The 13,543-nt window shown below is 36.8% G+C and overlaps 2 protein-coding genes across 2 annotated transcripts; both read right to left on the bottom strand.

Annotated features, from left to right (window-relative positions):
• Positions 1–63: 63 nt before the first annotated feature.
• Positions 64–4,110, bottom strand: LOC136222131 (G-type lectin S-receptor-like serine/threonine-protein kinase LECRK4). The gene is made up of 2 exons (XM_066009624.1): positions 3,624–4,110; positions 64–3,073 (listed from the first exon to the last, which is right to left on the bottom strand). The coding sequence occupies exons 1-2, from the start codon at positions 3,956–3,958 to the stop codon at positions 781–783; spliced, it is 2,628 nt and encodes an 875-aa protein (XP_065865696.1). The 5' UTR covers positions 3,959–4,110; the 3' UTR covers positions 64–780.
• Positions 4,111–5,303: 1,193 nt separating this feature from the next.
• LOC136222146 (PR5-like receptor kinase) lies at positions 5,304–6,168 on the bottom strand. Its single transcript, XM_066009646.1, has 2 exons — positions 5,698–6,168; positions 5,304–5,613 (listed from the first exon to the last, which is right to left on the bottom strand). The coding sequence occupies exons 1-2, from the start codon at positions 5,759–5,761 to the stop codon at positions 5,315–5,317; spliced, it is 363 nt and encodes a 120-aa protein (XP_065865718.1). The 5' UTR covers positions 5,762–6,168; the 3' UTR covers positions 5,304–5,314.
• Between the last annotated feature and the right edge of the window lie 7,375 nt (positions 6,169–13,543).

Here is a 13,543-nt window from a genome sequence, read left to right as displayed (position 1 = left end):
TTTATAATTTCATCGTTGATTAATTTAAAACATGTCAATTTTAGACATTTTAAATCTGAACAACAGCATTTCAATATAATTTTACCAAACACTAGTAATTAAACAGCTAACGGCTTACTGCAATTGTAAAAAGCTAACAGCTTACTGCAACTGCAAACAGCTAACAGCAACCGCAACAGCTATTAGCTAACAGCTGAACCAAACGGGCCCTAAATATAAGCTTAATGATGTTTTGAATCTCCACCTTAGGATTTTAATCCGCCTAGATCTAACGGTGAATGACCAAATTTACGTGGTCATCAAGGTCCATGTGAACGCAACTGGTATGATACATATTATTACGTTAACCAAATACCTTTCAAAAAAATATTTCACAATTTCTTTAGATTAATCCTCGACCTATACTCAAAAAGTCAACTGAGCCACTAAAATATCAATTATTTGGCCATTTAAAACCTAAATAACATTAATATATGCATGCAAAAAAATTAAATCATATATATATAGACCTAGAAAAAAAAATTGGGCCCCTTCCACCCATAGGCCCTAGGGTGGCGCACTCCCGGCCTAGGCTCAGGGCCGGCCCTGCTCTTATCCTCCCTTATCCCCTGACCTATCTCTAAAACAATCATAGGATAAATGAACTTGACATTTTTTATCCCTAACCGCTCATTTATCCCTCGTATCAAACTCCCTCTAAATCCAGCGCAGGCCTGCCTAAGTCCGCCTATTTTAGTATGAAACTTGAGATTTATAACAACTACATGAACATGTGTAGTTTTAATTAGCAATGGCACTAGATGGATACGGAGAGGGAGGAGCTGTAACCTGAACAATGCCTTCAAGCATTAACAGAACCATCTTCATTGTTGGTCTGAGATTTGAGTCTTCTTGAATGCACCAAATTGCAACCATTAGAAACCTCTCCACTTTCTTCATATCATCCATGGCTTCCTCATCATTTCCAACTAAAACATCTAATTTGTCCTCAGCAAAGCAATCATAAGCCCAATCAATTAAAATGGCTTCTTCTCCACTTAGTTTTGAATCCACATTTCTTCTGCAACAAATGATCTCCAGTAATAACACACCGAAACTGAACACATCTACTATTGGGGTGACTGGTGTGTTCCTAAACCACTCTGGGGCGACATACCCTTTGGTTCCTCGAATTGCAGTGAAAGTTCGACTCTGATCAAGCTTCAAAAGCTTTGCTAATCCGAAATCAGCGATCTTGGCATTATGATTCTCATCAAGAAGGATGTTTTGAGGCTTTATATCGCAATGGATGATCTGGGTACTACACTCTTCGTGGAGATACATGAGTCCTTTAGCTACCCCGAATGCTATTTGGATTCTTTGCTCCCAACTGAGTTTTGTATCTCCAAACAGGGAGTTTGATAATGGCCCATTGCTCATAAACTCATACACTAACAACCTGTGTTGTCCTTCGTCGCAGAATCCTACAAGCTTGACTAGATTCTTGTGGTGTGTTTGGCCAATCACTTCAACTTCTGTCCTGAATTCTTTCTCACTGTCTTCAACTGCTCGGTCTAATTTCTTGACTGCAATAGGAACTTCGTTGCCTATTAGGCCTTTGTACACGATGCCGAAAGAACCCCTCCCTAGCTCTTCATTGAACTCATTTGTTGGTTTTACAAGTTCCATGTAGCTAAAGTGCAGCAAATTGGATTTACAAGATTGAGCAACTGCTTTGGACTTGTTGCGGCGGAAGTGGCAAGAACAGAAACCCAGCAAGATAAAAAGTATGAAGTTGAGAAACAAAGAGCCACCTAAGAACAAAGACACTAGCAGGACCAAACCGTCATGTTTTTTCTTTCCCCGAGGAGGTAATCCCTTTCTCACTTTTATGAAAGCTCTGCCACTAACTCTTTCATCTTGTGTCCCATTTGAGAGTGGCAGCTTCTTCTTCCAGCATGTTGATCCTCTGAACACAATTACATTGCAGAAGTAATCTTGCAGACAAGCTTTTTGGCAGTCTTGCATGTTATAAGGTTGGTACCTCTCATAATTAGATGTTGGCCAATCAGTATTGGTCAATTCTACGAACTCGAAATCTTCCGAGGTGTTAGGCCCATCATCTTCACAGAACTGAGTATGGAAATCTGGTTTACAGCCTCCATACTCGTCATTTGGATCGAGAAGAGAAAACCGAGGTGGGCATGCACAGGTTGCCCGATGATCTTCAATGAGATTGCAGACACCATTAAACCCACAAGGTCCAGCTCCTATTTCACTCAAACTGTTGCAGATATTATTTGGTGCTCCAAAAATGACCTCCCATTTTACATTGCTGCTATTGGAATTTTTGGGGTAAGAATATTGGGCCAAAACCCCATCGAAATGGAGAACTACTCTATGATAATATTCTGTAGCGGAGACAACTCTCCCTGGTGTGATAAGCTCTCTTATATCACTTGCTCTCAACACGTACAAGTACCCAGACTCATTGAATACTATTCGAAACCCAGCATTCGATACATTAGAATCAACGGTATTCGTCCAATAATAGGCATCATATGCAAAAGCAGTGGACAAATTGTTGAAATTTAGCACACCATTCCCATCTCGGATCAAACAAAACTGGAAATTTCCAAGGGAGAAGTTGGTCTCTCTCAGTCTAGAATTAAGGATTCTCCCACCCCTTTCTAGTGTCTGTCCAGGCAGCAATGTATCTCTTGGATCTTCAAAGCTCTGCCATAACGTTTTAGTTGTTGTACTTGTTACCATGAAATTGCCTGTATCGTCCATTAAACCATAGGCGGCCTCCCCGGTGCTGATTGAAGAACTCCATATCTCTTTGCTTTCGGGGCTAGTGAGCACTATCCCACGGTCAGAAGTTAGCTCTACTTTGGATCTTGTTGGCACTGGATTATCCCCATTTGCATACCAGACAATGGTTCTGTCTGGAATTTTGTTATACCATATGGCAAGCAAGTAAAGATCCTTCTTCTCAAGCTGTTGAAACCCAAAAGCAAAATCCCCAGAAGGAGAAACCCATGGTTCTGTCACATCTCCTGCAGTGAGAGAGTCACCCACCGTTACTTGATCTCTGTTTTTGAACAAGCAATTGACATGGAAGCCAAAGTAAGCTAAGCTAAAAGAATAACTAAGAGTTCAAGCCATTGTTTATACAGATTTGTAATATTGGAGTATATAACAAAGAAGACAATATTTATACAGATAGGAGAGAGCCATCAATGTAGGTTTAGGGGTTAAATGCACTGACTGTCCCTGAACTAGTTAGAAAACAATAAGTAAAATACATACAATTTATTTAAAAAAACTAAATGTAAAATTTGAGGGAAACAACCTAAGGACATCTCCTCTGTTTTCCAATTTCACCTTTGCAGCTTTTCTAATTTCACAGTTGCAACATGATATGACCTTTTACAACTTCATAATGATCATCCAAAAAAACTAAGGATTAACAAAGGAGACATTTAAGGAATGAAGAATGGTGTTATGGCAATGTATCAATTTCACTAGGTAGCATATTTTCATGTCTTAAAATAAATCCAGTTAATTAATTTCCTCATTACTCCCTTATTGATGTTTCTCACTTCTATTTTCAACCATTAAGGGGTTTGATGTAAAGTTACCTGATATTCTGGGTAGAGCAGAATGTGATCAGGTAGTCTGCCGAGGTACAAGTGAAGGTGCTATTCGCGTCGTCATAAGCATAGCTGTAGACATTTGGGCAGACTTTCTTCATGTTTTCAGAGTAGGAAGTTGGCTTGCAAGCTTCCGGTGATGAATTATCCCCTGTGCAGCAAAGTCGTGGTCGGTCAAAAGCGGCACAAGCGCTTATGCAACCTACTGTCTCCCCATCAGCACTTGTAACTTCGAGCTCCGGCGGACACGACTCGTTCAAATCAGCCACGCATCCTGTGCTTGAACAATTGTCTGCAGATGCACCATGAGGCACCACCAGCATAGGAAGGTTGAATCCATCCACTAGACTTACATCAAAGAAATCCGTGCCACCAGAACCAACAACAACAACAACAAAGCCTTAGTCCCGAAATGATTCGGGGTCGGCTAACATGAACCATCATATAAAACCGTGAAAATCAAGTCGTGTCAGCGACACAGATTCGCTCCCTCCACTCCGTCCTATCCACTACCATATTTTCCTCAATTCCCAATAAACTCATATCACTCTCGATCACCCTCCTCCAAGTTTGCTTAGGTCTTCCCCTACCCCTCACCACTACATCCCTTTGCCACTCTTCGGTTCTCCTAACCGGCGCATCAAGCGCTCTACGTCTCACATGGCCAAACCACCTTAGTCGGTTTTCTCTCATTTTATTCTCAATAGATGTGACCCCTACTTTTGTCCTAATTATTTCATTACGCACCCGGTCCTTTCTCGTGTGACCACACATCCATCTCAACATACGCATCTCCGCCACCGACATCTTATGGATGTGGCAGTGTTTCACTGCCCAACACTCCGTACCATATAACAATGCTGGTCTAATTGCCGTCCGGTAGAATTTTCCCTTCAATCTATTAGGCATGCCGGGATCACAAAGGAAACCCGTAGCACTCTTCCACTTCGACCAACCAGCTTTAATCCTATGAGCAACATCTCCATCTACTTCTCCATCCGTTTGGATAATAGATCCTAAATACCGGAAGCAATCCGAGGCCTGAACAACTCTCCCATCTAGGGTGATTGTCCATGCCTCCCTACTCCTACGGCCGCTAAACTTACACTCCAAATATTCTGTCTTACTTCGACTCAACTTAAAGCCTCTAGATTCTAGAGTTTGCCTCCATAGTTCCAACTTCATCTCCACTCCTTCTTTCGTCTCATCAACCAACACAATATCATCTGCAAACAGCATACACCATGGTATACCATCTTGAAGTGAACTTGTTAGTTCATCCATAACGATGGCAAAAAGAAATGGGCTTAGTGCGGAACCTTGATGCACTCCAATCGTAATAGGAAACTCTTCAGTCTTCCCAACACTAGTACGTACACTCGTGCATACTCCCTCATACATGTCCTTTATGATGTCAATATATTTCCGCGAAATGCCTTTCCTTGTCAAGGCCCACCAAAGTACTTCCCTTGGTACCTTATCATATGCTTTCTCCAAGTCAATGAAAACCATATGCAAGTCTTTCTTCTTATTTCGATAGTGCTCCATTAATTGTCTCATTAGATGGATGGCTTCCATAGTTGATCTTCCCGGCATAAAGCCAAACTGGTTTTCCGAGATCTTCACCGTCCTCCTTAGCCTTTGTTCAATCACTCGCTCCCAAAGTTTCATAGTGTGACTCATAACTGAAATTCCGCAAGCGTTTGAGGAGAAACACCGTTGTTTCCTAAACATTCTACCTTGCCGGAGCCACAATCACCAGTTAGACAGGAAAAATTTCCAGTAGAATTTTGAGAGCAATATGTACGACCCCAAACCCGACCACCCCACCCCGTAGGTGCAGTGAAAGTCTTGCTCTCGCCTTTTTGAAGGACAAGCCCAGTGGAAGAGAACTGAGGCGATGAACCAGTGTTTGAAATGCCTGGCCATACAGTGTAGTTACAGTTATTTGTGATTGTGAAATTAGTTGAAACTACACCTGCAACCACAAAAAAAAAGCAGGACATGTTAATTAAATTGGAGCTATTGATCAATTTCATGGAAAATCATTTGAAACAATTACCTGATATGAATAAACTAACAAAAATCAGAGAACATATAGAACTCAATTCTTTTAGTTGAGCCATTGACGCCAAACAGCCTAAACGTCAAGGGGATGGAACATTGATATTAAGGAGAAGGAAGACAATGGATTTCAGGGCTAGTTAGAGTATTGGCTGAAGCAAAGAGCTAACACTTGCAGAATGGATTGTATAAACAGCTCAAATCATAATTTCCTGATTTTCATGTAAAATTGGATGAAAAATAGGAAAAAAGAAACAAAAATCCAACAATAGCATACAGATAACAAGAGATTGTTGAGCACTGAATCAAACTCAACATCAATACGTGATTGGTGGCCCGATCCCTACAACATGAGGGACCGCTCCCTAAAGACTAGTGACTACCACATTTTGATGAGAAAATTCTCTGCAGTTTCTTCATTAATTAGTCCTAATTTTCAATTTCTTTTAGCTGGCGATTAAGAAATTAATGTAGCAAATCAATTCACAAGTCAAAAAGAGGGAACTAAAAGAGAAGTCTGACCTTTACGTTTGCAGAATAGTCAAATGTATCCAATGAATCCGTCGCAATCTTGTCATCGTGAAGACCAGGATAACAATGGAGACCTAAGTACTGTTGAAGTGGAAAAAAAGAGTAATCACGACAAATGATGGCAATTTCTGATTGGCCACTCTTCTTGATACATATTTTCAAAATTGAGGGGGAAATCTTCCGGAAAATACAGAAATTGATAGCCGGCGAAGTGAAGGAAAGAAAGAGAATAAGCAGATCGGCTATGGAATGGAACGAGGGAAATGAATTGAAGAGAGTTGAATCATGGAAGCCCAAGCAAGAAGTTCAAATGGAAGACGAAACAGACACACATTCGAAAAAGCTAAATTTTATATAAAAAACAAAATTGGAATTCTTTTACTTATTTTATTGTAAATTCTTAAAAACGACCGGTAACGTATAAAAATATCTTTATCCCGAAGCAATTTTAGTTGTAACTTTTAAAATAACTTTATTCCTAATGTTTGCATTGAGGAGCAAATTTATTTCTAATGGTGGCAATTGTGTTAATTTGAGACATTATGCTACACACATTTTGTTCCATATCTACTATGTTCCAAAATAAAATCATATTTTTTTCAATTTAATAATTGAATTAGAGATTAATACTTTTAAATTCAGTGAAATATTTGAAATTCGTTTGTTCAATTCGTACAAAATACAGTATATTTTTAAAAAAATTGTAAAATATTGTCATTGAAAAATAGGGATAAATTCAAATAAAACCTTTGTGATTAGATCTTTTCCAAGTCTGATACATGTGCTTTTTTTTTTAACAAAAATAATCCCGTTGTTGGCACCGTTAACAATTTTGGCTACTTTTGGATTGATTTTGTCAAATTTGAACGTAAACGACCTCAAAATGAAAAATTTCAAAAATTTAATGATATTTTAAGCAACTTTAATTTAGTGAGTATGGAAAAAGTTAACATTTAGGTTTTGATTGGATGAGAGGTTTTGAAAGGTAATTAAAGGGAGGGTATGGAAGGGTAGGGAATGGAAGGAGAGGGAGAGAGGGTATTACCGTTACCTTTGTTTGGAAGAAAGGGAATGGTTCATCAAAACCCTTCCAAACCCACCGATTTGGTGGGTTGAAAATCTATTAAAAACTTATTGATTTTGAATCCTTCAAAACTCTTACCCTCATATTTTTTAATCTTCCAAACAAGGGTTTCTACTAACCCTTCCCTAGCCTCCTTTTAATTACTCTTCAAAACCTCTCATCCAATCAAAGCCTTAGAGAGAAAACACTCAAAAAATAATGATTTTGAAAAAAAATAAAATATGATTGCATATATTAAATATGTTACTAAATAATTTTATTTCTTAAAAAATATTATTTTAATATCACTAAAAGTCAAATTTAGCAAAGTCAATTCAAAAGTGATTGAAATTGTTAACGATGCCAATTATAGTATTATTTTTGCTCCAAAAAATACCACATGTACCAATTCATCAAAACGTAAAACCACCAGGTTTTTTTTTAACTTATCCCTGAAAAATAATAGGCCTAATACATTTGGTTCACCTTAGTATTTGGCACAAAATGTTGGGTTGATTGTTGTGACATAAAATTAACTTAGTCTTCCATTCAGAGTTCATCTAACATTTTATGGTTCTTAGATGAAATGAAAAATAAGGGACTCTTAATTAAAAAAAAAAAAATACTTAAAATTTTAAAATAAAAATTTGGACTCGTTTTAAACCTAAAATATCATATTATTTGGTCCTCTTTTATATCTAAATGGGTATTATAACTACATTTATAATAAAATAATTACTATATATATATAAAAGAAAATTGGACCCCTTTGTTCCTGGACCATGGACGGCTGCACTTCCAGCCTATGCCTAGGGCCGGCCTTGCTCGCATTGCGGGTAAATTACATACGTGGTGTACAACCTTTATCCATTTTCACACTTTGGTGTACAACTTTCAATTTTGCACACTAAAGTGTACAACCTTTTGGTGACCTCCCACTAAAGTGTACAACAAGTAAAAATGACCGATCAACCCTATTAACCACTTGGTCAACGTGACACCTCATCAATTTTCACTCCTTAAATATTAAAAGTGGTCCCCACATAATAATGAATTACTTTTATGTCCTTAAGAAAAAGTATTTTCCAATTCTCTCCCCTAAAATTTATTTTGTCCAACATTATCTCTCTTCTTTCTCTCTCTCTTCACCATTTTTTCATTTTTGTTCAACTTTTCTCTCCCTTTCTCTGGGTTTCTTCAATTCTCTTAAATCTGTGTTTTTTCAACTCTCTCTCTCAAATCTGTTTTATTTACATATTTATGAGTGAAGATATTGTTAGTTTTGAAGTAAATTTGAGGTTATAGAAAGCAAAAATTATACATAAATTAATCTATATATGATTCAAATCAAAAAAAAGACCGAATAGTAAAAAAAATCCGAGCAAGCTGAGCCATAGAATGTGAACCAGAAAAAGCACCTGGTGAGGAAGAGAACCAGTGCCAATCATCCTTATGACAGTTGTTAATCCAAATGCAAATTGAATTCGTTAACTAGTAGAAATAATGATTATATCAAATAAGGGAAAAAACTAATTAAAACTTTTCACAAACAAACATGTGGATATAAGTCCCTGCTACAATCAATTCGTTAATTGAGTGTGATCATTTAGGAATAATAAAGACTAAAACTTCAAACTTTACCATCATTCTCCTTAGAGCACCATGTCCAGAAGTTGCAATCATCAGATGTGTTTCCATACCATCGGTATTAAGTCCGATTCCCTTATTAATCACATTTCTATAACCAACACGATATAAGCAATGGTTTCCATTATTATTAGAAATGAATGTTGAAAGACCAATTCTTGTTCTTGCATCAGTAACAATAGTAGTTCCAGGATGTTCTTTCATGACTATACTAATTTTAAATTTGAAAAATTCATGAAATTTCCATTCAAATTTCCATCCAAGATAATCAACATACAATACTAATTAACCACATACTATCCAACTAATTAAAAACTAACTGGAATCTTAGATCTGTCTTGAAATCTTTTGCGATTTTCCTCACCAGTCTCTGGAATGGAAATTTCCTGATTAAGAGCTCAGTACTCTTCTGGTATTTCCTAATTTCTCTCAGGCTCCATCAACACCACAAACGGGATAGGTGCGGAAGCAATTGACGGACGCAAATTTCGCCTCCCTCTTTGCCGGTCATTTTCAGGAAACATTTCAGTAAATAAATAAATTGTAATCATTATTGGATGGAGAGGTGGAAAGGAATTCTTACCAGTAAAAGAAAGGTTGTGTGCTTTTGATTTCTCACCAAATATCATAGTAAAAGTGAGAGAGATGGGAGAGTTAGAGAGAGAAAGACAGGATTAGAGAGAGATGGAAGAGTTAGAGAGAGAAGTGGTGCTTATCAAAACAGAGAGAAAATAAGAGAGAGAGATGAGAGCGAGAGAGAAATAATTTTTAAAAATAGAGTAAAAAGAAAATAAGGATGGAGAAGATGATGTTATAAAGAGTATAAAAGTAATTTTATATTAATTGGGTTAATTTTTTATTTTTAGAGAAGTTAAATTGCTTAGGTGGCGTGTTGACTTCGGGTTGACCGGTCACAATTACCTGCTATACACTTTAGTGGGAGGTCACCAAAAGGTTGTACATTTTAGTGTTCAAAATTGAAAGTTGTACACCAAATTGTGAAAATGGGTAAAAGTTGTACACCATGTATGTAATTTACCCCTCGCATTGCCCTAACCGAGTTTTGGTGTTTTCCATAAACACTACGTTCGCTTCATACTCGTTTGTATAAATTACTACTCCTACATGCTCGCTTGTTGATTATAACACTGATTACAGTTTCAAATGATATGATTAACAATAACGTTGCATTCTCTGATGGATCGCTCTGTAACAACATTAGATCGCTCTAAAGAGATAAACGCGTGTAAACCTAATTTTAGTTTCATTTTGTTAAATAATTGGATATAACGAGATCTAATGAATTGAGGGAATAAAAATTTAATTTTCCGTTGTACCATGCTAGATTCTATTACATGCTTCATTCCCAACGTTAAGCGGGCGAAACCCCTATGCACTAGCTCCACCCCTTTATATGATATCTTCTTTCTTCATACTCGATTTTTCTATCCATGTCTACGAAATATCCTATTCTATGAAAATTTCTCTCATCATCGACGAAATCTCTTTACTATAGCTCAAATTGCCGCTCGCCCCTGGACTAATTGAAGCTTCTTTTCCTCTGTGTTGAAGAGTTCGTGACCTAAGCGACCGTGTAAATCTAGCTGTGAAAGGTATGTCCAAGGCCGCGAAATGTCTGCCCGACTTTGATCACTAATCACAATAACACATTGTAAAAGATATTAGGCGGGTAGAGCATTTGGAGATTAATTGGGGATTAATTGAATTTGTATTTTTAAAATTTTTTTATTTTTTAATAAACAAATTATTATATAAATGCAATTAAACAATGAAGAAGAGTCACACCCGCTGCATGATATGTATACAGGGCCGATCCTAGGCTATAATAACTTAGGACTATATAATTATTTTTAAAAATAAAGAGACAAACTAGTGTAATATATGAAAACATATAGACTAATAAATTGTTTATCTTTATGTATATTTTAAAAAAAGAGATAATATGTAAATTTAGTCATATAGTTATTATGAGAGAGCGGTTAGCATCCATGTACAAAAATAGTGCAATCTTGATCTCGCTCCAACCTCAACAGTTCAGATCACTCAATATGATTTGAAATTGCACATTTTATGTCAATAAAAAAACAAACTCATTTTTCATCGATTAGACTTAAAATTGCACCAACTGGTAAACTATTAGATTTAAGAATGCATTATTTTCTACACTCTCCTCTAAAAACCATAATGCTATATTTATACCATAAGGCTTAAAATATAAATAATTATTCTTGATCAAGGTTAAAAACACAAGAAAAGAGAAAGTAAAAAGTAAAAGAAAAAAATTAAAAAATGAAAAGAGGAAAAAATTAGACCCGGCAAAGCGACACACGACCCGATGACACGACACGAACACGACATGCTTTTTTAGTGTTAGTGTTTAGGGTTTTGTGACACGACACGAAATGACACGTTAATTTTCGTGTCAACCCGAAAACACGAAACTGACCCGAAATTTAATTAAAAAAATTAAAAAAATTAAAAATTATAATAAACTAGGTTAACAATAGACATGACTTTTCTTATTTATTAAAGTATAAATATAAAGAGTATAAAAAAACAGGTCAGGTCGTGTCGTGTTAGCATGTTAGGTCGTGTTAGCAGGTCAGGTCGTGTCAATTTAATTGGTTGTGTAAAAAATTCGCGTCGTGTCGTGTTTACCGTGTCAAGAGCAGGTCGTGTTCGTGTTCTGATTTAGTGACACGAAAAGTTTTCGTGTCGTGTTCGTGTTACAAGTTTTGACACGAACCCGAAACCTGACACGACACGAACACGGAAATTGCCAGGTCTAGAAAAAATTAATGTGTTCCCGTATGTATATATACAGTAGCGTTCACTTGGACCTTGAAGGACCAAATCAATTTGGTCATTCACTGTTAGATCTAGGTTCATTAAAATCCTACGATGGGGATTCAAAGCATCCTAAAGGGTAGATTTTATGAGCCTAGATCTAACGGTGAATGACCAACAAATTGATTTGGTCCTTCAGATCCAGGTGAACGCTACTGTGTATCGTATATATATAAGGCGGATGCTCCCCATTTCATAGCTCAGGGCCGACCCTCCCCTGCCATATGATTAACAGGTAAAATGATGAGCAAAAAGGCATTTCATTTGCCTATTTTCATGTTCTGCACAATTTTAAATTGAAAAGAAAGAAAGATAAAGAAAGAATTATATGTAAATATGAAGAAAACATATGTAAAGCCTGAAAAAAGACCAGGAAACATATCACCAAGAATATCATCTTGCAACTGCTAAAGAACCCGACCGGAAGGGGTAGAAATCATCGAATAGCGAAGAAGAAAACATGAGCAAGATTAACAAGAAAATTTATCACCCAGTTTTGGGTGATCTGCAGAAAAAAAAAAAAAAAAAACTTTGTACACAGCTTTCATGGAGTTTTCCGACATTTCCGGCAACCAATGAGTGTTCAACACCAAAGACACCCCAGGAAAAACAAACAATCTTAAATAAATATGACAAAGCTCAAGAAAAACAAAGGAACAAATTAAATAATGTAAGGTATAAAGAACTATATACATAAATATTACTAAAACTCTAGCAAAATAATCAGTCTACAATAACAATATTGGAATCGCTAATTAACAAGACGACGACGGATTCAGGATTCACTGACAAGGGGTGCTCGAGATGTCTCTGATGATCTATGGGTGTTCTGCAGAAAAAATTAAAGCTCCATTGTTTTTCGGCGACTAATGGGTACTCAAACCCTCTTGCCCCCTGAATCCGTCCGTCACTGATCTCCTACAGATTAAGCAGCAAAATAAAGGGAAAAGAACTGCAAAAATTTGGGGATATTCTTAAGAATGAAGCTGAGGATGTTTGTTCTGACTAGGGTTTGAAAGGCTAGGTGGAGCCTGTCTTAGACTTGTATCCAGAGCTTTCAGGAAATCTTTAGCTGTTAAATTTTTGGTAAGTAGTTTCCTTGATTCAATTTTGTATCCTCCTAGATGATGAATCCTTCTCTCATGGTGGAAAGAGAATAGAGAAGACATCAAAATATGAGAAAGAATCAGGAAAGAGAGGAGAAACAGGGTGTTTTTCAGGTAGGACATGTGATACAAGAAAAAGTGGCAAGGCAATGCACCAATTTTACATGTAGTTTGCACTCAACTCTGAATAAATAGGTTTAATACCTACATTTTGTTATAGACTTTGTCTGGTATATAACTCCTACGCCAACCAGAAAAGGGTCAATTCCATTCATGACCCTGGACTACAACGCTACGGCAAAAAAGCATAATTAAGCTCTTGAATTTTATCTGATTTAAGGATCAAGTCCCTGACCGGTTATTTTTCCACATTGAGCCCTCGATGATTGATTTTGTTATGGATCCGACCCTTATTTAACATTTTCATCGAGTTTGGGAAAGGAGAACATCGATTTGGCAATTCTAATGCCGAAAATCACAAAATGGAAGAGTAGAAGATCGAGTTTGGAAGAACCCATTGGAAATTTATTTCTGTAATTTCTTTTTACTTTTTACTATATTCTAGTCAATAAACTCTTATTTTTATTTGTTCACCTCAATAGACTGAATCACCCTAACAATGCATGCCA

The sequence above is a fragment of the Euphorbia lathyris genome, chromosome 1 (genome assembly GCF_963576675.1).
Source record: "Euphorbia lathyris chromosome 1, ddEupLath1.1, whole genome shotgun sequence".
Lineage (NCBI taxonomy): Eukaryota > Viridiplantae > Streptophyta > Magnoliopsida > Malpighiales > Euphorbiaceae > Euphorbia > Euphorbia lathyris.
Note: the sequence above shows the minus strand (reverse complement) of the source record. Positions and strands in the feature narration are given on the sequence as shown.

Excerpts from the sequence above, each read along its gene's own strand:
- LOC136222131 (XM_066009624.1), bottom strand. The coding sequence starts at position 3,958 with ATGCTGGTGGTGCCTCATGGTGCATCTGCAGACAATTGTTCAAGCACA. Across the intron at positions 3,074-3,623 it reads TGCTCTACCCAGAATATCAG|AGATCAAGTAACGGTGGGTG; the intron begins GTAACTTTACAT and ends GTTCAAAAACAG.
- LOC136222146 (XM_066009646.1), bottom strand. The coding sequence starts at position 5,761 with ATGGCTCAACTAAAAGAATTGAGTTCTATATGTTCTCTGATTTTTGTT. Across the intron at positions 5,614-5,697 it reads TGTTAGTTTATTCATATCAG|GTGTAGTTTCAACTAATTTC; the intron begins GTAATTGTTTCA and ends TTGTGGTTGCAG.